Here is a 26,506-nt window from a genome sequence, read left to right as displayed (position 1 = left end):
GATTGGCAGATGCCACTGCTTTCCCTGCCAACTGTCCTCTGTATTTGGTGGACAGTGGGCAGGTTGATATGCCCAGTGTGTTTTTCTCCACATTTGCCGCTGTTTTTAAATCGGGAACCCTTTTTCCCATTTTTAAACAGCGGGATGGAGGGATAGACACCCTACCTAAGCACAACCCCCCCTCTCCTTGACGACACAAAACAATCAGAAAAGGGAGGTGCCTTCACCTGTCAATTATTGCCGTCTTCCTCGCTTTCATCGAAGTACCTTCCTGATGTATACTATACTGGACATCAGCTAATATCACTATGTAATTATTTACCTGCGTTTATATAGGTCACTTAGGAAAAGGCCTTTTGCTTCGGGTACCATACTACATGAGGAATATTGTTGCATCTGAAAGAGCAGGACTAAAATATTTAACTGAAATATTTATAACCTATACAAATCTTTAAAATATTTACAAAATACTAAACTACAATATTTACAAATTACAATATTCATTAATATACAAAAAACGTTACAATGGAACATCAAATATTAGACAGTGAACACGTGCAGGAGGTTGATGAACGTTATGGAGGCAGTTGTCAATAATTCATTTGTAGTGACGTATTGCCTCGCCCTCTTCTCCCATTGGCCCGAATAAATATCACTAGGAGGATAACTTTTTTAATGTATAGATAGATAATAAAAATACAGCGGAGAAAAATACACTTGTTTCTTGGAGAATCAATCAATCAGAATACTTAGTTAAAAGATGCTCCTAAAGCATAATAGTCGTTCTTTTTTATAGTATCTGACATAATGATAATTCAATATTAGTTTTGAAGCTGACTTGAATATCTCCAATTGTTTATAAGCAAATCAGCGATTGTTTACATTCATAATTTGTGTTACACTCACAAGAAAAGGCGCCTCCGTAGCAAGGTGGGTAGGAGCATACGCTGCTTGATTATACCGGGGTTCGATCCCGTGACCACCAAATACGGAGGATGCGGAAAGGTCAGGGAATGACCACCACATATCCCCGGAGCAATATGGCCTTAGTTGCTAATGCTCCAAATAACAACAAATACAACATCACAAGAAAAAGCAAGTGTTCCTAATTAACTATTTATTAAACTTCCGCTTAGCATGCTTTCAAATGTTGTTCTCAGTGCACCAATAGTGTTTTTAGACCTTATTTAATTTCACTTGTCGACAATTGAAATCGAAGATTTAGTTTATTCTTGTAGTGATTTCTTCCATTTAGAATTAATTGTAGACACAATTTGCCTTCTGGTTTACAAAATTATTCGCACAGGAACTGAGTTGTCTTCCCAAAATGGTGGGAAAAAATAAATAACTCTCCAACAGGTTTATTCTGCGAAATTTCATATTTCTTTTGCAAAGTTTTTGTATTGGAACCACTAGCGTAGCTACCCTTTTTCGGGCCCGGAGGCAAAGAACATGCTTGGCCCCTACTTAATTAATGAAAATTGCAAAAACAGGAGACAGCCAAAAACGCCGGGCCCTTAAAGGGCACGGACCCGGAGGAAGTTTCCTTGCCTGCGTACATGGTAGTTACGCCACTGATTGGAACATAAGTTAAGTCAAAGGAGTTTCTTAGCGAAATAAATAAATACTGTATTTTCTCGAATGCCCCGCGCAATTTTTTTCTAAAAAAAAATTAATCAATAATTTAGGTATGCAGCTTTTAGGTATCGCGAATCTAATCTGAAACTTCAGCTTTCTTCTAAGCATTATATCTCCAGACGAGCGAATTTTTATTAATTATGGTCTGTCTGACCGTAGCCTGAAATAAATATTTCTGTTTATTACTGATATTTATTAAAATGAGACCTGGAATGTTACGTTGCATAAAAGTTTGATTTTCTCTTTCGAAAATGAACGTTCTTGTTTGTTAGCATCTCGCAAGATATAGTCAAATATCTTGATGGAACTGAAACAGATAACTGCGATATCGTTTACCGTTCCATGGGAATGAAAGATAGTGGGCAATATAGCTCCTTCATTTGTCATCTTCCATTGCCCACGAGAGAAATTTCCAGCCCACTTCGTACAGCTCGAGTTTATTTCGAAGTTTGGAGCATTTTACTAGTGAACATAATCTGTAAGGATAGTGTGTAAGTTCTGCTAAACATATCCGGTTACGATTTTTGAGGGTTTGTGAAAAACAGATAATTCAAGAGGCAGAAAAAAAAAATCAGATATCGTGTTGCTGCTATAAAATAAATTCAGATGATTTTTTTTTTTTTTTTTTCCATGTTTTAAAAAGGTAGTGCGTGGCTTGTCATGGTATTCGGGATAATACGGTAAATAATACAAGAGTTGCTATTACGGAACGCTTCAGTAGGAAAATAAGTGGAAGTTTCGTTGAGAAAAAATATGCGAAACTATCATTTTTCCGAAGAAAAACCTACCTTTCCAATTCTCCCAATTTACGAAGAAGTCGTTCATTATCTCTGCAGACAAGTTCGTGGTCTCGAGTTAGAATTTCCCTCATTTCATGCAGTTGAGCATTTTCTGCTCTATGGAAAGAAAGAAGATGAAACATTTCGGTAGTTATGTTAAGGCTAATACTTTGATTATTTTTATATTAATTTAATTTATGAATAAAATATATTACAATGAAGGCGTACAAGTTAGTGCAATTGCATCATTTCTGTACGTAGCCAACTACTTAAGTAGTTATAAATTGGCATCATTAAGTATATCTCATATTGTGAATACCTTCACAACGAGTTGCATGATATTGCACTACTTCGAATAAGCAACGCTTCACCATATGAAAAGACTATTGTTACTTATTCTGAGCGGATACCATCACCCATACGGCACCGTTTGAAATATGGTATGGGATAAAGATCTGTGTTATCCTCATACTATCCCTATTAGACTTAGGAATGCAAAAAAGATGTAGGAAGGTGATAGGAGGAGAGGAAGAAAGGAACAGTTACTCCAACTCTCAAAACTCAAAAATGCATAAATTCATCGAATAGGCAACGATTCTCCAGTAGAGAAGATTATTACCTATTCTCGGAAACTCCGTGGCCATCACCCCTCCCCAAACGGCACCGTTTCGGAGCTTATTGGCTCCTCGTCAGTGGGTGGGAAGGTACCCTGGTGTTGCAATGATGACAACCCAGTTGCGATTTATAACTCCACAATATGAAAGATGCTTGATGGTGCGGAGTAATTTTAGAGTATAGATTAGTTTAGGACTAAAGCCTCAGGTTACGTTGAGAGTTAACTGATGAGGAGCCGGTAAACTCCAAAACGGTGCCGTATGGGTGATAGGCGCCTCCGTAGCCAGGTGGGAAGGAGCAGCAGTGCGTAGCACACACGCTTCTTGATTAGACCGAGGTTCGAGCCCGTCACCACCAAATATGGAGGATGCAGAAAGGTCAGGGAATGACCACCCCATATCCCCGGAGCAATATGGCCTTAGTTGCTAATGCTCCTAAAAACCAAAAATAACAAAAAATAACAATGTATGGGTGATGGTATCCACTGAGAATAAGAAACAATAGTCTTCTCCTACGATGAAGCGTTGCTTATTCGAGGTAGTGCAATACCATGAAAATTAGTTGTGAAGGTATTCACAATATGAGATATACTTAATGATGCCAATTTATAACTACTTAAGTAGTTGGCTACGTACAAAAATGATGAAATTGCATTAACTTGTAAGTCAGTTAACTTCCTACGTAACCTGAGGCTTTAGCCCTAAAGTAATCTGTAATTTCAGGGAAGGATATAATTCAACAAAGTTAACATAATGATGAGAAGAACAGTGCGTTTATTATTTTAAATATGCAAACAATTATTAGCAGGAGCTTAAAGTTTCGAAGTTGTAACATTCCTATAGGCTTAATTTCTGTCGAAACTTATCTCCCATAACGTGAAAAATCATTAGTGGAGAAATTAGAATATAAGATTATTAAAACTTAACATACTTTAAAATGATATATATATTTTTTTCTTTAATTCGTCGATGTTTGAAATAAAAACATAGGCTAGTTTGATATTTGGGGGAATTGGTTTAAAATGCAATCTTATATGCCAGCTAAGTATATCTGTGAAAGGGAGGATGACACCCTGCTTATTTTAATAATGATAAAGCTATTGTGACTATGAAATTAAATTAGTAATTGTAAACCGAGGACTATTTTATCCCTCTGTTTTGTGGCCAGCAGGATTTCAGTTGCCGTTAAGTATATGCTGTGATCTTAATACTGACAGAACAAACTTACTTTGCCACGAGTTGGCTAGAGAAGTACTTTTAAACAGAAAACATCACAAAAACTATCCTATTATTTGTTTAAAATATAAGGTCCATTTTGACAGCCTGTTTTAGACTAACTGGTCTCTCATCCTCTGGTCTCAATTAGCGAATCTTTGATGACTTATGAAGGATGAATAGTTCTATCTGATTTGCCAAGCTGCATAAAGAAACTCAGATTTCTATTGTTTAAATATAGGAAAAGCTATGTGGCCCATGATTGAACTGATTCATTATTCACAAGTTGTTAAAGCTTCGCTAATCCAAGTTATCTGTTGAGAGACCAGTAATCTTCAAACAGGCAGTCAAAGTAGTGTGTCTTATTTTAACCAAATAACGGATTACCTTCTGGCGATGTTTACTTAAAATAGTGCTTCTCGAGGCAACCTGGTTTAAGGAATTTTCTCTGTCTTGAACTCTAAAATAATAGAGTGTACTTATGATAGTTGAAATCCTGCTGGTCACAATACACAGGAGGACAATAAAGTACTTTCACAATAACTGGTGGCTTATAAATCATCAGTTGTGAAATTTGGCGTGGAAATATACATTGTTTTGATGCAAAAGTTATGGTGTGTGAACTTAAGAGTAAACAATTCTATTTCTTAAATGCGCAAATTAGCTCGTGCATTTCTGAAAATAAAACAACTTCTTCCAGCAGAAGAGGTTGTAGACAATAAAAGAGAATATGATTATCCTTGATATCCAGAGTGGCAAATGGGCCTCATGTTCTTAATGAGAGTGTCTAAGAGTGGTTTCATCGAGCACGCTCTTCCAGGAGAGCAGTTTGAATTCATGTAAGATTCTGGGGGATAGCTGAGGATTCGAAATTTCTTTTCAGAGAAACCCATATATGCTCGATGGGATTCAAGTCTAGAGATTTCGAGGTCACACCATTCATGAAATATATTCTCCACAAAGTTCCCTCTCTGTGGGGTGAGAGGAGTATTATCAACGAGTATAAGGAACGGGTGGCCTACTGCACTCCCAAAACGTCTGACTTGGGGTTCATGAATTTTGTCATAATTGACTGTAGACACGATTTCTTGCTGTAAAATGTGGAACTCATTTGGACGTGATGACTGCCAAGACCGCGAAACCACTCCTCTTCTGTATTCACCCCCCCCGTGTTCATGCTGATGCTTAAATTTTATGACAGTGCAAATTTATTACAAATGAAATACAGCGGTACGCTGTATATTAAAAGAGAAGTATTATTCGGATTGAATTCATACCTGATAGCTTCGTTTTCTTGCATATATTGGTGAAGCATAGCCTTCACGTCGTCTTCATTCATATCTGCTCGAAAGACGAAAAGAAAGAAAAGTATTTGTAGCTTGATAATGTGAAATATCCGAAAATGCATGTAACATTAATTATCCATTAAACTCTAAAACATTTACTGGAAGACAGCAGGAATACTAGCAACTTCCAAATATGGGAAAGTGTGCTGTGACTGAATGAGTGGGAATATCATTTCTGTACAACAAACTTAATTATTGCAGAATCGGTTTGTTAAGGATCCCAACGAAAAATCGCATCCTATCGACTGACTTGAATGACAAACAAATATGTTGATAACCGTTTATTGTTAAAATTAGAAAATTTTAATTATATTTTACATTCATCAGAATGTTTGGTTACAAGAAAGATGATTTTTTTCTTATTATTGACTATTGACTGGTTATGATTTCGCTGTACATATTTTTATCAATCGACAATATTTAAACGTTAGCGATTATAGCAATTACAGTTAACAAAAATATGTTTTTGTTTAGCTGTTTCTTTCGTGTGTTTTTTCTGTATTGAATCCTAGGTTTAATTGTTTTCTCTAGTGTCAATATTTTGGCGGGATGCAAGGTTTTATGTTTTTGCTGTTTACATTGTACTGCATAAGTGCCTACAAAATTTGTGATATACACTGTGCTGCCACTTTATTAGATACACCTACCTAGTAGCGTGTTGAGCCTCCTTTAGCCTTCAAAACAGCCTGAATTCGTCTAGGCATGGATTGAACAAGATGTTGAAACGTTGTGCAGGAATGGAGTACCATGCAGACACGAACGTCACGCAGTTCCTTGAGATTCGACGGAGGTGTAGGCCTGCAGCGAACAGCCCTTTCCAGCTCATCCCAAAGATGTTCAATAGGATTGACATCCGCGGACTGAGCGGGCCACTGCAGCAAAGAAAAGTCATTGTCATGTTCCTGGAACCATTCCATAGTGATTCGCGCTTTGTGCACCGGCGAATTATCCTGCTGAACGTAACCATCTGACAGAGGATAAACTGTCAACATGAACGGATGCGCTTGGTCAGCAACGATGTGGCATTCAGACGTGAATCTATGTGTATCAGTGGACCCAACGTGTGCCAAGAAAACATTGCCCCCCCCACCTTGCACAGTAGTCGTCAGACATGACGGGTCCATAGATTCATGTTGTTTTCGCCAAATTCTGAGCTTTCCATCAACATGATGCACCAGGAACTTCGACTCGTCAGACCAAGCAACTGTTTTCCAAACCTCGATAGTCCAGTGCTGGTGTTGCTGTGCCCCCAGGAGGCGTGCTCTCTTGTTCTTCATTGATAACAAAGGTACGCGTTGTGGCCGTCGGCTGTTGTAGCCCATTCGCGACAAAGTGCGACTAGTGGTCCGTTGCGATATTTTCTTCTGCGCACCAAGGTTGTATTCTGACGTGATGTGCGACATTGTGGCCGTCTGTTTGCTTGCACAGTTCTAGCCATCTTCCTCTGACCTCTCTCATCAACAAGCGATTTTCTTCCATAGGAGTGCCGTTGAGAGGATATTTTCTGTTCGTTGCACCATTCTCGATAAACCCTTGAAATTGTGGTGCGTGAAAAGTTCAGGAGAACTGCAGTTTCAGAGATGCTTTGTCCAGCACGTCTTACACCTACTACCATGCCACGTTCGAAGTCCGTTATATTACTCCTTTTCGCAATTCTTGCTACGGTTTGTACGCTTAATTGATACTAGAAAGGTTGTTCTGCTGCATTTATATCTACAACTGTCGTCATGTGACTTGCAGTGTTGTGGGACAAACCATTTGTGTGCACAGCAGGGGTGTACCTAATAAAGTGACAGCACAATGTATAAGAACAGTATTATCATATATCTTATTTTTCTTCTTTGGTTACCAAATGAAGGCGATTTTGCGCATTATTGCACTAGATGTCAATGCGCCATAAAACAACAAATAACGACAACAACTAAATTAAAGTGTAAGTTTATCTCCAGGCTCTTTCTGCTATGTTTGTGGGGATTATAGGTCTGAAGCAGATAAACATAACATCGTTGGTGCCCAAGTTTTGCGGTTCATATGAAGCGTATTTTTGAATGCGTATGACGTATCTACGATCGAAACGAATCGTAGATACTTCGAGTCTACTGGTACTGTATGTGTCTTTTGCTATACTTCACACGTGGAGAAAGCCCAGAAACCATTATTATGACGATATATCAAAGTTCAATAAGCTTGCTGATCGAAAAGCTGTAATGTAACCCAATATACCATTCTCTGTTGCTTTGGTTCCACATAAGGAAGTTTTTCCAATTCCCACTACACCTTCCAGAGAAGAGTCCTTCAGGATTAGATGTAATATCTGCTGGATAACTGGGTAAGTGAATAAATAGGTGAATAGAATAATTGGGATTACAACTCAGAAGCCTGTAAAAGTAAAGCACCCTAATATTTCCCTAATCAACAAGCACCCATTTCCCTAATCGTTAAGAATTAAATGACTTAATGAGGGACTTGGGCTAAACTGGATGCAGGGTTCCTGACGTCGCGTTTAAAAGAGTGTAATCTATTGGATCTCAGCTGCAATACTACGTATTTAAAATTACTTGTCACTTATGGACGTTTTTACACTGTTTCAGAATGTCTGTTAGTTGTAGGGTATTAGGAGGCCTCCGTAGCCGAGTGGGCAAGAGCGGGAGTGCAGTAGCACACGCTCTTTGAGTAGACCAGGGTTCAAGCCCCTGACTGCTGAATACGGTCAATCTGCCAACCCGCACTGGACCAGCGTGGCAGATTATGGTCCATTTCCCTCAGCATGAATTGTTGAGGAGGCTTCCATCCTGCAGTGGGTTGATAATGGCTGCACTTTACTTTACTTTTTACTTTAGGAGCATCAGCAATATGCCATATTGCACCGGGTAAATTGCGTATGCTCTGTGGTCGATTTTCCTGTTTGCTGGACGAAAAACCCCAGTTTCCGGGAGGGAAAAAACCATGATACTCTCTCCTGAGACTGAAGCTCAGCCACATTGTGAAAAATCCCCATAAAAATTCCTCGCGTCATTGACGGAATTCAAACTCGGATGTTTTCCACCCTGTGTGGGGAGGATGGTGATTCCACCACTGTGCTACCTACGAACGCATAATTTCTGTGTTACTGTTTTGATTTAATTGGTGTTTATGAAGAAATTGGCATTAGATACAAGCTATTCATAGACATTTAAAGTAAAACTTCGGAGGCTATGTTGCTTCACAATGGAAATGCACATCAATCGATTCCTTCTGCATACTCTGTTCATATTTGAAGAAGTGAAAATGTGAAGCATGTGTTAGAAAAGATCAAGTGTTACCGGTATAAATGGGATGTCTGTGGAGACTTCAAAACACTGGGTCTCCTTCTGCATTTGAAAGGTGGTTTTAGTAAGTTCCCTTGTTCTCTCTGACACTGGGGCAGCGGAATAGTGAATGAACTACATGAGAAGATAAGTCTGCAGAAAATTTAATTGCAGTAAACGATCCCTTGGTTCCAAGAAACAGTTTCAAAATTGAGGATCCAGTGCTTTAACAATTTGTTAAAGCATTAGAGCAAATGGGCCTTTTTCAAAACTAACTTTGAGGAAATCATCTCCAAGAAAGAATGCTTAAACTACTGTACAATTGAAGTTGAAATTTTAAAGTCAAATTTATCTGTGTTCAGTAAACTGTATAATTCAAGAGCCAACTGTCCTAATGTTTGGGAAGTAATTAGGTGGCAAATTCCCTGCAGATCGCGTAAATTGAAGCCTCACATGATTCCTCTACTCAAGATACTTCATCCAATTCATGTCCACTTTCCACTCTGCCTAATTTCAAGCATTAATTCCTTAAACATCGATCCCATCCTTCTCGCTTCTTATCACAGTTATTTTAATCTGACGTGTAAAGAATTGCCATAATGTATTATTGTGTAAGGTAGTCTTAATATATAGAATCATTTACGCTATCTCTTTGTCGACGAAAACTGTTAGATAGACTATTGCAGTATATTTTGTTCTATTTGACACTGACTCTTTCACTATACAGTTTTTTTTGTGACAACACTCACTGTTTGTCATTATAGTGTTATTAGTTTTATACTACTATATATATATATATTTTTTTTTTTTTTTCTTTTTTTGTCGTTAATGTGTATCCTCGTTATTTTTATTTTATTTTTTGTTAATTTTAATAATGTATGCCATGTAATCAGGCCGCCGTGGTCAGGCGCGCGGGTGCATAAGTACACGTGCCTTGAGTGACCGTGGTTCAAGCCCGTGACTACTGAATACGGTGCTGTTTCTTGTATTCTATCTATCTTGTGAACTCCTCTGACCGTTTGGTCGTCCCGGAGTATAAACAGAAAATTTATTTATTATTATGTATGCCCTTCTGCTCTCTCGGCTGTTTTTGGGAGTGCCATTTGTTAACCGGTTATGGTACCCATCCAATTGTACTTGTGACTTGTTCCAGCACTGTTAGTTGTGCGTGCGTGCGTGTCACCGTACTTGTGTTCTGAGTCTTTACAATAAATTGATATTGATACAAGAGATAAATTGACAAACAGAATCTTTCTGAAAATTTTATGTAGAGAGTTATCCAATTAAAATGCAACCCAGTTTGCAATACCTCCTTCCTGATGATATGGTGGTTTCACCACTTCTCACTCCTTTGGAGAGGTCTGGGTTCGATTCCTGTCATATACTAGAGGAATTTCTAAAAGTCTCTTCAATCGGGAATATAGTTAGCCATCTCGTGTAGAGTTTACCTCACATGCTATTCCTGGTTTTTTTAGCCGCACAAAATGCAAATTGGCCCTTGACACATGATGGCACAATATGTTGTTGTTTGTTATTTGGTTTTTAGGAGCATTAGCAACTAAGGCCATATTGCTCCGGGATATGCGGTGGTCATTCCCTGACCTTTCCGCATCCTCCGTATTTGGTGGTGACGGGCTCGAACCCCGGGCTAATCAAGAGGCGTGTGCTACGCAACGCTGCTCCTTCCCACCTGGCTACGGAGGCGCCGGCACAATATGGTCTACGTTGCTGATGTGCTTAAAACATAACAGCTCAAAGGGTGAAAGCCAAAACTTCGTTCTCGTGGTTTTGACAACTGCAGGCTTCCATTTAGTATGTTGTGGTTATGCAGGAGTATTATACATGTGTAATGATTATGCTAGGAGATGTGAATCATTTACCGCCTAGTATTAAAAGAATTTTTACTTAAATACATTTTCTTTTATAGTTTTATGAAGCTGCAATAGATCATTTGTTTTGATGAAGCTGTATTAGATCAGCGTTGACATAGATTCTAAGTAATTTAATTCAGTTGGAATTAAATACATTATTCTTGAATTTCCGCAAGAAAGTTTAAAATTAAAAACGTTACAAGGATGCGAGGCTGTTTCTTCAGTTAGCTTAACCGGTACTTTAATGTTTTGTTGTTGTGGCTTCTGGAGCACTGTAAAATTAGTATATGTTAGTTGATTTTTTTATACACCAAAGATAGTGATATATTCTTATTTTTCTAAAGGTTTGATTTACATTCAATGCGAATAACTAGAAACAGTTTTCGTTTAAATGCTTTCGTATATCTTCTCAAGGCTTACCTTCCAAAGAAATACTTCCTCTTGTGTGGGGATTGCTGATGGTAATACCATTATTCATATTTAGCTGTGGACAGAAAATATACTGTATAATACTCGATTAAATGTTATGAATAAAAACTTAACTAACTCAGACAATAAGAAATTGAAATAGTTTTTAATCGATTGTCACTGTATACCTGAGTCCTGAGAAAGTTGTTTTCCATACGTAAAAGCCTGACCTCCCTCTTAAGGCTAATGATCAACTGTTCACGAGGATCCTGTATGACAAAAAAAAAAATAACTTCTAATAAATGAATTTTGTATTCAGTGTAAGCTTTTTTACTGTAAAATAGTTAACGTTGGCTAATTTTTGTACATAGAAGGATGCGATCTACTAAACTGTTTTCCTTTGTTCAGAGGGTTTTTTACTACAGTTGCCATTTCACGAAATAAATTTGTAACATGACAACAGTAGCAAAAAAGCTTGTTCAGTTATTTCGGGTTTTCCAGCCCACACAACATGAAAATCAGGCTGTGGACACACACCTCTACAGACAAGTAGGTATTATGCGGGTATAAGCGACAAGCAATTGTCATTAATAATGCATTTGTAGGCCAACCACTTGATTATTCATGCCTAATGATAGACGTGCAACCAGTATGATGTTGTTTTGCAGATAAATTTTTTAAAAAAAAATTAAAATTTACTTTGTTTCATCGGTAGTTAACTTAACTTGTGTATCGTTTACTTAACTTGTGTATTTTGTTACCTAAGTATTGTACTGTACGTTGAAAGTCTTTTAGTTATTGTGCGACTATAACAGCCATCATCACGTGGTTAACTTTATGGGCTGCAGTGTGCCTATTTGGTTCTATTTCCAAGGATGCTGTTCTGTCTAAAGTCTGTTGAGTTGGCTTGTTCTGAGTTGATATGTTATTATGCTTGAATATTTTCAGTTTCCATTACCTTTATATTCCACTTAGTATCACTTAACGTTTCATTTGTATTTTTGCTTTCAGGTGGTTTGTACACATTGATCCTGAGGCCATTTTCTATTTTTATTGCTCTAACTGGGAACATTCGTTCTGACTTTTTGAGTATATTAGAATTACTTATGTTTGTAATTTTGTAGCTCCTTTTGTAATATGGAAACTATTCCTTTTCTGGTATTGAAATAAAGTCTAATATTTTCGAAGTATCTATTTGCTTGGCTATTATATTGTTATCTAGAGTGGGTAAGGTACTGCTATAAACCATTTATTCCTAAGACTATCTTAAAGTTAGTGTGGAGTAGTGCTTCTGAGATTGTGTATGACTTGGGTATTTGTTTATCCATCTTATCAGTCGATTTTCTGTTTACATTTATTTTTATTGGATTGTTGCCTTAGCTATCCGAACTGCTATATTTTTTCATCCTAAATTTGTACATTTGACTTCTTTAGTAGCGTGATACAATCTGAATCTTTTTTTCGAGAGCATGATGCATCATAGCGTACATTCAGTTTCTGAATGTATGGGAAGGTGTATTCACTGTTCAGATATCTGTCTTTACGGAATTATGTATTCAGTAAAGAAAACAACGGAAGAAAACCATTTCCTCCAAGCAACTCTTCTAAGCCGTTCTAATAGAAGAAGAAAAAATAAACAGTTCGTTAATTTAAATTTTATTAACAAGGTATTTTTATGAACCTAGTCGTCCCTCTGTGGTGACCCCGAGATCGCTTTCTTGGGGCAGTTTAGTACGTTTCTGTAATTTTTTTAACATATACAATCTCACGCTTTATCACTTTGAGTCAATGTTTGAGTGCCAGTGAGGGACTGTCCTATAAGGAAAGCTTATACCTCTCCTAAAAGCAAATTTAATTTTGAAACAAGTTTCTTGCCTTAAGACAGACAAATTTGTGTCTGTTCTTGTTTATACGAATGTGTGCTACTGCACTCTTGCTAATGACCACCCAGCTACGTGGCACTTTGATGACTAGACAACGATAAGTAGTAATATTAGAGAGGATATCGAAGTATTCGAAGTCCCTTGATCACAGCGAACTGATGAACTACGGGTGAATCTAGCAGAGCACACAGCAGGTTGAAGTTGTTCTTATGAAGCAGTTCGATTAATTGCTTTAATTCTTTATAAGTGTAATAGCATACACTCTCGCAATATTATGTCCGCAAATTCTGTTTGGGATAGAAATCTTGACAATCTAGTCATATTGACCTGTTTATGTAGAAAATGAAATATGATGCTGTAGTTACTTAGCTATATTAATGCAGTTTCTTCAGTTTAACCTTATTAATGGTAATACATTAAGACCACCGTAGCCGAGTGGTCATGCACGCGGTGCATAAGTACACGTGCCTTGAGTGACCGGGGTTCATGCTGCTGAATACAGTGTTATTTCTTGTGATCTCCTGTCCGGAGTATAAACAGAAAATTTATTTTATTTATATATTTACATTAGAGGTTGCAGTGCACAAGCTATTCCTAATAAACACGCCTGTATTTAATAGGTGATAATTTTAGAAAGTTTGAATAAAATAGGCAACTTACAAGCTATTGGCTTAATTGTGTTTCTAAGGCAAGTATAATCTTCTTACTTGAAGGTAGCACTTAGGTATTTACTCATCTAGTCCCACAGTAAACGTCGCTTCCTGATCAAAAGCATCAAACGATAGGCCATCATAGCGCGAAGGTACAAAAGTACACGCGTTTTAAGTGACCGTGGTTCAAGCCCACATGACTAAGAAATATGGTAATGGTCTTGTATATTTCTATCTTGTGAACTTCTATGACATTATATGGTCGCCCTGTAGTATCACAGAATTTTTTTTTATTTATTAATTTGCGAGCGAACAAGGCTAAACCAACTTAGTTCTTCATAAAACTAATGGAAAGCTCCAAACTTACAGTGCCGGTAAGTTTGGAGCTTTTCATTGAACAACGAATAGACGCCGGCTGACTTCAGTACTCAGTTAAACTCTGACTTGAACTATCTAATGAATTGTATCTTTTTAGTTTATTTTTGAACCTTTTCACAATATCAAGTTCGTCATTAATGTACAACTGCTGTGTTTTCCCTTATCTTATTCCAAATCCGCTTCACATAATAGTGTTTAGCGCAGTAACAAAATCTCCGTTTAATGGGGTGCACAACTATTGTTTCATTTAACAGATACCGTTCAATATGAACGAACTTCTAAAAGAATGCATAAATAGATGTAAAATTATTAATAATTAATATTCCAATGGCTTTTATTTTTTTGCATGAAATTGTATTCAAATATTTGCACGCTGTTTTCATTTAATATTTATTTACAATCACATGGATCATGTTGGAGAGATTTATACCTTTCATGATTTATTGATCAAAGAAAAAAAAAAAACCAGAATGCTGTTGATCGCAATAAAATTAAATACTGTGCAGCGATTATATAACAATAATCGCTGCACATTATTACATAATCGTGTAAAGTCAAGCCTTGACAATTTACTTACCATTCTCACTATTGGTTTTGTTCGGATTCGCTTTGCTCTTGAGGCGTACCTAAGTGTATTTAATGTTTCTGCAGTATTACCTCTACTTGGTGATACACAGGCAATCTGGAAAAAAAGAAGAAGAGAAAAAAATAATACTTATTCTTTGCTGTTTATGCATTATAAAACTTTAACAAATTAACTTTTAACACGATTAATTTCAAAAAGATTAACGCAGTCAGAAAAATAAACTTTTTTTGTTTTTTAATGTACAGATGGTACATTTAGAAATAGTAATTACAGTATTGAAGTTTCATTTTCACAACCTTGGTACCAAAAAATTCCAAGTCTGGCCGTATAAAAAAATCAGGCCGCATAAATAAGTATCTTGAAAGGTACTTAAAACTAATGGTGCGCTTCCCTTCTCACCCTTCGCCAGTGCAATGTTGACAACGTCACTGGAGGTGGTTGAAACAACTTTGGAAGCAATTTTGAGGAATATTGTTCATATAGTCAATGGCGATGGCTTTTCATGATTCTTTTGAGCTGTGGCAACAGAAAGAAGTCCGGTGATCACAAATCCGATGAACACGGTAGACGAGGTAAGACAGTGACGTCTTTTCTAGACAAAAACTGTTGGATATAGAGTACTTACGTTATCACGCAAGAGGAACCAATTTCCCAATTCCCACATATCTGGGATGCGGCGAAAAATAATTATGAGTAAGCTCAGTGGAGTGAAACCCTTGATTAAGAGTTACATTGCTGTTGTTGTTTGTTTGTTTATAGGAGCATTAGCAACTAAGGCCATATTGCTCCAGGATATGCTGTGGTCATTCCCTGACCTTTCCGCATCCTCCGTATTTGGTGGTGACGGGCTCGAACCCCGGTCTAATCAAGAAGCGTGTGCCTACGGAGGCGCCTTTACGAGTTGCACTTGAAGGGACAAACACATTACGTATAATCCCTTTTGCATAAAAAAACCAATCAAAGGGGATTTCGCTTTATATTTCTGAGCACGAGCTTTTTTTTTTTTTTTGCTTTTTTTTTTATTGAAGGAAGTAATAGGGCTCCCCGCTTTTGACTGTGTCGTTCCTTTGAGTTGGAAACGCCAATTTTCATCTCTAGTGACAATGGGCGTAATGAAAGAAGGTCGGCACAAATCGAAGACCAGGTTTCTTTGTATGTCTGGCTGTGCGGAACCAGCCTTGCACACAGTTCTCTTTCCCCCAAAGCCTCACTCAAAATTCCGTGACAACAATTACTGTTTTTGCATGTGTTCTAGTAAAACTCGTCTACTAGACTGGAAAAAAAAAAAGAAAAAAAAAGCAAATGTTCCTAATGTTCATATGTTGCTAAAGGTGGTAATTGCTAAATCTTTACTTTCTAATCGTTATATTTCAGGTCGCAATGAACAGAAATAACTAATCAATAAGTTGATTAATTGGTAATTGTAGTGTAATAAAATTAGGGCTGAAAAGATCGCCGAAGATGACAAAGTTAAAATGTAATCATCATTTTTTTTAAAAAAACAGTGGAAAAAAGAAATCGAAGAGAAGAGCACGATTTCTACTTCATTAAAATTGCTTCAAGTCAGATCAGTAGTTGAATTAATACGCCTCATACTTTGTCTGTTTTGACAAGTATGACTGGTATAGTAGCATTTAATAAAACTGCATCGGCTCTAATAAACTAATTTCTGCTGTGGGTGTGTATCAAGATCCAAAGCAACAAGAAGATATTATATTGCATCTGTAAACTGCGTGTATATTGTGCTCGATTTTCTGTTTTCTGGACGAAAAATCCGAGTTTCCGGGAGAAAAACCATAAAACCCTCGCCCTGAGATAGACTCACTTAGCCACACTGTGGAAAAAAAAAAAAAAAAAAACTCATAAAATTCCTCCCGTCATTGATGGGATTCGCGCTCGAGCCTTTATCACCTGATTTGGGCTGGACGGTGATTATATCCGCTGTGCGACCGGCGAGGGCTAGGTTTCTGCTGCTACATTTCATCATGCAATAAAATTACGCTTTTAGTTGTAATACATACATCAGACATTTCTCACACGTGTATTGATGCATATGATGCCGTTTCATTAGTTATTGCAATAACTGCCGACCGGGTTAGCCAGGTGGGTAAAGTGCCTGCCTGGCAACCCAAAAGTCGCGAGTTCGAATCCCGCCTCGGGCTTGGATCAGTGTAAAATGCAAAAACTTTGGGAGATGCATTATGGTCACAGAAGCCAATGCGCGAACAACTAACAAAAAAAAAAAAAAAAAAAAAAAATTGCAATAACTGATGCAAGGGCAGCTATAGGAAGGGGTAATTGGGGTTATTATCTCCCTAGATTATCTGTAAGCTTTGTTTTGCTTCTGCGTTGTAGTAGTAATGGCAAATGATGCAAGAAAACAAGCTTATATACATCAGCAAAAAAAAAAAAAAAAAAAAAGTTAACCCATTCATACCCTCCAAGAAGTTGTCTAGTTCTACCTTGAATTTATTCAACCCATCCACTTCCACGACAACAGATGGAAGCCTATTCTAACAATCAACCAACCGCTGGCTGAAGGCAAACTTTCGCAAATCTATCCTGAAACCATCCTTCCTCAACTTGAATTTATGCCCTCTGATGTGTGTAGTCTCAGCAAGTGGAAGAATACTATTTAATATTCAGCTTACTCGATCCATTGAAGGCTTTAAACAGCTCAATAAGATCTCTCCGCAGGTTCCTGGTCTCGAGACGCTGCAATTTGCAGAACTGAAGCCTTTTTAAGTAAGATCACCATTTTGTTCCCTTCACCAATCTAGTTATCCTTCTGAGCACCTGTTCCAGCAGATCTACATCCTTCCTGAAGTGAGGCTTGCAGGCCTGTATACAGAACTGAAGATGCGGCCCAACCATGGCCTTAAACAAAGGGATAATTACCTCCTTATCCCTATTAGCAAAGTTTCTGTATATTATTGACAAATCTCGTGAGCAGTCTTGGCAGCATGTTTGCACTGCTCAGAGAATTTCATGTCTGACTGCACAATTACCCCCAGGTCTTTTTCATTCTCCACTACCCTGAATGTAGTACCACATACTTGATACTTACTTTGGTGTTACTGCTACTCATGTGCAGTACCTTGCATCTGTCAATGTTAAACTTCAGCTGCAATTTCTCACCCCATCGAATCGTTTGTCTTCGGACAGAAATATTTTATTGTGCTGTCCTCCCCCATAGCATGAGTGCGATCCGCCCTTTCCCTGCATTGGGAAGGTATTTTCAGTTAACACACCACTCATAAAGTCTGGTTTTTGGTAAAAGAAAAAGAAAAAAAATGAATTTTCTTCGTGTGAACTAGCTTTTCGTGTGCACTGTAATCAATCTTTAATAACCTTTCCAAAACAGATTTTGCTGACAGGAGTAAAGGAAGTATACGTAGCTACAGCATCCAAAGACAAAGCATTAAAGCGTTTGTGCTTCAGAAGAAACCCGACTGAAGGGCTTCTATAAGTCTAAAAACAACATCGAAAGATCATACTGCAGTAACGACAAGTTCAATGAGTGTTAGAAGACTATTATTCCAAAGAAAATTGTAGGTTGTCGTCTTTGAAAAAAAAAAAAAGAAAAAAAAAGCCAATCTTGACTAACAGAATGAGAAATCAACCTTTAAACTGGGTTAAAGGCCATGCAAAATAGCCTTCAGAACGGTGGACGTCTGTTATTTTCTCTGACTAGAGAAAAATTCTTATATAACTGATTAGTAGCATTTTGTAAGGAGGAGAAAGGTGAAGAAATTTATGCAGACTATCTAGCGTCCAAAGTGTAGTTTTGCACATGTCAGATGATGTTGGCTGTATTTCGAACAAAGGTAGTGATCGCCTACGATGACTTTGCCCCTTGCCTAATAATTTTTATGGTTTGTTTATGTTTTCGTTATATTTTCTCCCCAATAGGTACAATGTTGGTTGTTGAAAGTATAAGTTCCTGATCTTAACTCAATCGAAAAATTTGTGCCGTAAGATAATGCTGTTGCAGAAAAACTCCAGAAACTCTTTGACCATTCAGAAAGTTTTGATTTGTGTAACAAAAATCATGAAATGTCAAGAGATTAAGTAACCAGAATTTTATTTTATCAATGGCATGTAGTTGTACTTCAGTATTCAAGGAAAGATGGGGGTGTGGAAAAAATACACGAGTATTAATGAACTATGATAATCATAATTATCTTACATTAGTAAAACATGGCTTAAATTGTCTTTACTTAATAATACTATGTGATTTATTTCACACTCTTGTAATAATTTGCCTTTTATTGTTTTTTTGTATTCCGGAAAAAAGTTTACTTACTAAAATAAACGAGAAAAAGAATATTTAAATATATGGCTTTATATACTACTCTGAAAAGTATCCGGACGCAGGTTGGTTTCATATTGACGTCATTTCCACTCATTCAATAGCATATCGTTTCCTTTGGCTGCTATGACACACTTCATACTCCCGTATAGACATTCCCACCGACGATCGATAGACTGCAGTTGGTATATTCCTCCCTCAGAACAGTGACTAGTTGAGCTACCGATGTGGAACTTGTTGGTCTGGCCTTCACTCGACGTACCAGTTTCATAGGAATTCACATCAAAACTCGATGCTGTTCATTCAGCTTTTGTACATCGATATCTGTGAATCATTCTCGGACAGTACCGTCGGGATGGCATAGACATTGTTCTCTTGAAAAAAACATGGTTCTGTATCAAATAACTGCCACATCGTAGGGAGCACGGAATTGTCCAAAATGTTAAGATAGGCACCGTTCATGGTTACCTGTCCACTTACTAAAAGTCCTGGACCATACAATGAGAAACATTCCTACACCATAATCCGCCCTTCTCCTCTGAACTTCATTATTGGCGCAATGCACTGTGGCAGTAGAATTTTCCAAGCATCTTTTATACCTGCTCATCTGATCGGAAGAGGGATGTAGCGAGGTTCCTTATTCCATAGAACCGATTTCTGCTTCTCTATGGATCATTCTTGCAAGGTGAGAACTGCTGATTTCGTTTGGTAAGGTTTGGCTTATTCCCTACAGCTCTTCCTTAAAAACCGAGGTTTTGGAGCTCAGTATGTAGTGTTTGCACCGACCTCAATGCCTGTCGATGTTTTGTGAAGATATATGACATAATTTTCATGTAACTCTTCTGAGTTCCTTCTAGACACGTGGAGTGAGTTGCCATGGTTTTGTGCGTTGTTGAACGAGAGTGGTACCGCCATGATTCCACTTCTTGATAACATCACTGACAATCGACTTTAAATGATGTCGGCTATAAACAATTGCACGAATCAACAAGTCAGCAATATGATATCCAACAAGAATTTCTAGAATACCCTCCTTCTCGAAATCAATGAGCTCGGCTCTATGTGCTATGATGAGAACAACTAACTTGTGTGGCTCATACACTTTCCTTATATACCTGTCTGGGTCATTGATTATTAGGAAAGGCCCAATGGACTATGAGCCATTGTGGGTAGCACAGTTGGTAGGATCGCCGTTCTCCCCACAACGGGTGGAAACGACCTGAATTCGAATCCCGTCGATGACGGGAGGAATTTTTATGGGTCTTTTTTCACAACGTGGCTGAGTTAGTCGATCTCAGGCGAGGGTAGCATGGTTTTTCTTTCCGGAAACTCAGATTTTTCGTCCATAAAACAGAAAATCGACCTCAGAACACATGCAATTTACAGACAATATACATGGAGCAACATGGCCTTAGTCGCCGATGCTCCTAAAACCCAACAACAACCAACGGACTGTGAAAACAGATGCATCTGGATACCTTTTTGGATGGTAGTGTAATACTTTGTATTTTCTAAATACTTTGTGTTTAGCATAATAACATAATAATTATTAATACCAATTTTAGTTAAGAAAATAGCTTAAAATATCAAACACATTAAAAAATCTGGTTGATGATTTCATTGAACGCTATACATGTTATTGTATTGTTTTTTGATTCTACTCAAGACGGTTACGGAATTAAATTTTACATTAGTGAACAAAACGAAATAAGTACGTACTTTTAGAACTTACTTATTTCGCAAATAACCTTAAATATGATTTGTTGTATTTTATCATGAAATACAATTGTGTTTCTTAATGAAATGGTTTGTTTGACTGTGAATTTAAATTTATTTTTGACGATACTTGTCATTTGATTCAAATTGCAATATACAGCAATCAAAATACAAGAAGCCATCGTGATGTTTGTCCTACCTAACCATTGGTAAATTCACATTTTGTGAACGTTGGCAGCTCTTAAATACTTTCTTCAGGAGTGGAAGGGAATGGACCATAACTAGCCAGTAGTTTTCTTCGTAGATCTACAAACTACACTTTAAAAAAAAAACTGCCAAAACATTTAAATTATGAAACAAACTACTGAAAAGAAAAAAGACACAGTCCCTTTAAAGAAATCTACAGTTCAGTGGATTATAAAGATGGCTTTGTAGAATGTGCTTTTTATGTACTTTTTATGTACATTCTACGTATTTATGTGTAATGTGCATAATTAATTGCAAAACCAATGTATTGTGGTTGCACTACTACAAGTTTATATACGAATTAGAGTATATCTGTTATATGACGAAGATCTTACCATTAAGGCCATACCACCACCTCCTAGGCTGTCTGCTAATAGCTTGGTCAGAGTACTATCTCTGAATGGAATGTGCCCATTTCTCTTCCTGGGATCAGCCAATGCTGAAATACAGTTTCCTGAAAGGAGAAACAGTCTTATTACACAAAATGATCTGAATTATGAAATGGAAACTGTATACCATTGTTCAACTGTAGTGTGCACTCATTATTATCAAATCTAGAATTCCAATGGAAAAGCTTTAGGATTGATCATATCATTAGATAGACCTTGAAATGACGAAAACATGGCGCATCTGGATTTGACCAGGGAGTTTAAGATTTCAGGAAAATCCAATCAGCATGATTATTTCTATCAAGTGAATTAACTTTTTAGCAAGCAGGAGGAAAGAAGTGACAGAAAAACGAAGCGATAGGAAGGAGTATTTACATAGGAAAGAGAGATTGCTTTGAAGTACAGTATAATAGTAAGTTTAGTGCATACAAATAGCTGTGAAGTCGCATTAATATCAGAACACCAGTATTGCTTAATGTTGATATTCTCATCTTATTTTATTAATTTATTTATATCAGTTTAAATGAGTGATGATGCCACCCATAAATATCCACTTCTATGTTTATGGCATTTCAATCCAAGGCTCATGCAAAATAATTTGCCCTGATTGCCTAATTTTAGTTTCCAGTAAACAGATTGCAATTCAGAATTAAATTTTTTGTGATGCTTAAGAAAGATAGCTGACTTTCATTTACCCTCAAAGTTTTTGAGATGAAAAAATAAATAAATAAAAATAAAAAAATATAAAAGAAGGTGATAAAGGTACGCCAAGGTTGAATCTGCAATTTTAGAATGGCAATATTAATAAGTGCTTATTGTACAGGGTGTCCCAAAAAAAGAAAAGAAAAGAAAAGATGGATAATTTCATGAATTCATTACAAAAAGAAAAATAAGTTAAAAAAAAAAAAACAGTTTGCAGATATCGATAGAACAACTCAAAAGTTTTCTACTGTATTACAGTTTATTGTAGGTGAAGCTTGTGTCACACGAGAATAATATAAGTGAAAACGGTGTCTCGTCAACAGAAGGTTCAATGTGTGGCATGGCTCATAGAGACGAAATTTGGCGTTCAAAGTCAAAGAAGAAATTATTGAACAAAGTACAGATAACAACCAGCATCTTGTGCCAGCACTCGTGAGTGGCATCGAGAGTTTATGGAAATAGGAAATGTCGATCACAAAAAAGGGCATGAGCGTCCTAACACAAGTCCCGATGATGTAAAACGAGTGCGGGGAACGTTTGCCAGGAACCCTTACAAATTAATCAGAACTGCCGCTAGGGAGCTTCAGGTATCCAGATTACACGTACACAGAGTTCTGCACAAACGTTTAAAACTCTGTGTGTACAAAGTGGAGCTGGTGGAGGCGTTAAACATGATAAACCGAAGCGTTTTGAATTTGCATTGAATATACTTCACTGTATGGATGTCGACGAAAATTTCCATAAGCAGGCTGTACACATTCCACATTTCCGGAACGGTGAATAGGCATAACCTTCGAATCGAGGACTCGGAAAACCCGGTCGTTTTATGGGAATTGGAACGGAGGATTGAAAAGGCGAATGGTGTGGGCTTCTTCATGATCGCGTAACTGGCCCTTTCTTTTCCATGTGTGACTGTGAATGCGAACACTTACTTGGATATGCTTGAGATTTACGCCTTCCCACAGCTGGAAGAATTTCATACATAACGTCTTTTTCCAACAAGATGGCGTGCCTCCACGTTGTGCCTTGATGGTGCGCAGTTCACTTGATACGCATTTTCCAAGCCGTTGGATTGGTCGCGATAGTCCCATACCATAGCCAGTCTGAACACCACCTTCCTCCTGACGGGCCATGGGCCCTTTAACGCAAAACTGAATGCACTCGGACTGACCGAGGACCCAACTTGCACCTGTGGCAATATGGAGACGTGGCAACATATCATGCACAAATGTGAATGCTATGAGGAACAAAGATCAGTACTCATCATCAGTATAAAGTTCGTACCAAAAGACAACGAGCATCGTCTCCTGGATTCGGAAGACGAGTACACCGCGTTCAGCCACTACGCCCAGGACATCTTTAACAGACGGAGAACGGAAATCGCTATCCGTAACAATACGGAAACATCTGAATAGAAGAACTCCATTGAAACTAACCAAGGAGGAGACATTCAAGATTACAGCATGGACATATCGCATGACTACAACCGATCAGTGGAAATTACCAACAAAGAAAAGGACAAGACTGATGCTCTCAACGAATATGACTACCTGAATTGACATTAAAGCAGTACTACAAACTGACCAGAGTCATCAGTCCTCTTCCTGACCCCATAAGACGAACAGGAGACTAGTGAGACACTGAACCTACCTGAAGTGACACTGAACTGGACATCCAAAAACTATGACTGTGACCGCAGTAACCCACCTGAAGTGATTCTGAACTGGCAATCAAAAACCACGACTGTGACCGCAGCTACGCTGTCGCCTCGCCTTTTGGCGATCTGGGTTGGATACCTAGTCTGGCCCACTTTCTCTCCCTATCCTGGCAGGGGGAGGGGACGATCCCGTCCCCTCCCCTCCCCGCCGTCCCCCCGTTTACTTCTCCTGGTGCGGCATGGGCATGCCGCACTGATATTTGGGATCGTCTTCCCTATTGGCCCCATACTTCTGTCTTTCCCCTCCAGTCTTCAGTCTTTCCCTCCACTCTCTCTATACATCAGTGTACGTCCCACACGACAAAAACTTAAATAAACTTCCAAATTATAACAGCCAAATCGCGCATCAATTCCGACATTTAACCTCATTAGCGAACCACCCCTTAAAATCGCGTTATTATTATTATTTTTTTAATTTTTTTTTAGGCCCTAGCCCCTACAATCTCAGGAAATTAGGTGGCAGGCCTACCAGAGTAAATAACTATAATACTGGTGTACCTGGTCTGCCTCCACGGGGCTGAGTGTGGGCAACGTTGGGCCCCAGCAGGGGTCTAGCGGCTAAATGGCCAGAGGAACAACGATACACAACACAATACTTCCAAATCCCATACATTTTTAAATCCTTAACAGTGATCTGTTACACCCACAAAGAAAACCATGCGGAGATGGGGGAAACCCCTGGTGCCGTTTGACACGAACACACTTTACACTTATACATTTACCAGTACGTTCATCGAATATTAGCCCACCAGACTTTATGAAAGATATGATGTACAGAACAAAGGTACATAACGTTGTGGAACTTCCAACGAGAATGGAACCACTATAGTGACTATTGATCCCAGCATGCTGGCACGTACTCGGATGGAGATCGAGTATCAGCTAGACATTGTTCTGCTACAAAGGGGTCTAATATGGAAATTTCTGAATATGGTAAAAAAATAATTTTTTTGAGTTGGTCTGTCGATGGCTATATATTTTTTAAAAAATAAACTTGTTTTTCTTTTTGTAATGAATTTATAAAGTTGTCCAGGTCTTTTTGGGACACCCTGTATGTGATCACATTTGATTTCTTGGGATGATGGAATATATGCTGTTCATTTATGGATAGTGATATTAAATTGTTTTCATTAGAATACCACGTTTTGACTCAGCCATTCAACTCGAAAGAGCTCCTTGCATGTCCAAGCAATCCAAATTATCCTTGATGGTTTTGAAAAGTTTTATCATCAGCATAGGACAGAAATCCCACACTAAAATTTCTATTATAGTGATATCTGAGTGATAATAGCATCCAGTGCTGACCTTCGAGGCTCTCCGGAGGTAGTGTGAAGCTGAGTAATGAAGACTGGGGTTATTATTGCTTTTAAATTTTTATATGTGAGAAAACTAGTAGACCATTTTAATTATGAAATTGGTTCTTCTTCTTCCAGTCACATAGTTCCCTGAGGAGCTGTTGTGGTCACCAACAAAATCCTCCAACTGCATCGATTATATGCTATACGAGCGGCATCGCAAAATGTCACGCCCAAAAGTTCACTGATCCCATCCTTCCACCTAGTTGCAGGTGGAAGGATAGTTGCAAAATAAAGGAAAAATGATAAAACTTTCTTTCGTGGTTTTATTGTGACTATTACGAATCATCAAATACTTTCTTACCTAACACTAGAAGAGACTTATTAATATTGTTGGCTTCTTTAAGCGTTTCCCCTCGGCTGTTGGTTTTCTTGGTTTTCTCAGATCCTGCAAGATCAACTAAAAATAACTTTCCATAGCGACGGATGAAATTTGTTGGATCTTCAGAGTCACGAGATTCAGAAGTTAACGTTAAGATTAAGATCGTGTGGCTCCGACTTGAATGCTCGTTCATATTATGTGCTCGAACCTGTCGATTTTTGCGTCCTGAAAAAAAGAAAGGTCTTGAATAACACCTCATTAATGAATTATGAACTTAATGCACTTTTAAAGCAAAATTAGGCAAAACAACAAAATATTTACTTATACTTTACAACAAAATTGTCTTCGCAATTCAATTAATGTAAATCGGACAAAAATGTACAACTCTTGCATTAGCATAGTGGTTGTGATCGCTGTCTTTCCACCCGTGAGGAAAAGGCCTAGGTTCGAATCTTGTCTAGTAGGAAGGAATTTTATGAGTTTAACACCATGATAATTATTCGGGCTGGGGAAAGGGATTCTCCGCCCCTTCCCCCAATATTCGAGTTTTTATCCAGTAAAACGGCAGACCAGGTCAACTGTAGAATTTTCAGTTTTCTCGTATAAACCTAATACACTGATTCTTTAATGTTACTTTGTGAAAAAAAAAAAAAACAACAACAAAAACATGAATTGCTGGCTAAATACAGCATAAATGTTCATCTTCTTTGCCGTTTATAATGAATTTAATTATAGTGCAATAAAGTCATCGACAGTCCCTCTTTTCTCAAACGTCCAAATATCATAAAGTTGATAATCATTGTGTTCATGATTAACAAATTTATAATAGCGGGCTGTATTCTGCTTGTTTGACTATACTGTATTTACAAAATGCACAGAAAATATGTATAACGTTTTCGATCTGCTTCTTTTTGTTAAATACCTTAAGAATGAAAGACACTCAAAAACTTAAAATTGGAATTCTGGCTAGAGCTTGATATATCCAACTAGTCTATTATAGGTTTATAATACTGGAACTACGGTAACCGGATTTGGATTGATTCTTCGTAATGTCCACCGTTGCCAGAGAGGCAGTGCGGATTATAGGTTTCT

General features: G+C 37.8%; 1 protein-coding gene across 1 annotated transcript in view; it reads right to left on the bottom strand.

The window, feature by feature from the left end:
- LOC150085872 (kinesin-like protein KIF12) overlaps positions 1-26,506 on the bottom strand; it is a 168,551-nt gene that overhangs the window by 48,757 nt on the left and 93,288 nt on the right. The window contains exons 9-15 of the mRNA XM_090373549.1: positions 25,397-25,639; positions 21,265-21,383; positions 14,647-14,751; positions 11,347-11,427; positions 11,171-11,234; positions 5,524-5,587; positions 2,427-2,534 (exon numbers count right to left, since the gene is read on the bottom strand). Coding sequence (XP_090229675.1) covers positions 2,427-2,534; positions 5,524-5,587; positions 11,171-11,234; positions 11,347-11,427; positions 14,647-14,751; positions 21,265-21,383; positions 25,397-25,639 — 784 coding nt within the window. The remainder of the gene's footprint in view (positions 1-2,426; positions 2,535-5,523; positions 5,588-11,170; positions 11,235-11,346; positions 11,428-14,646; positions 14,752-21,264; positions 21,384-25,396; positions 25,640-26,506) is intronic.

Source organism: Mastigoproctus giganteus, chromosome 5 (assembly GCF_048544385.1).
Source record: "Mastigoproctus giganteus isolate SK-2022 chromosome 5, ASM4854438v1, whole genome shotgun sequence".
Taxonomy (NCBI): Eukaryota; Metazoa; Arthropoda; class Arachnida; order Uropygi; family Thelyphonidae; genus Mastigoproctus; species Mastigoproctus giganteus.
This window is presented reverse-complemented; position numbering and strand designations above follow the sequence as displayed.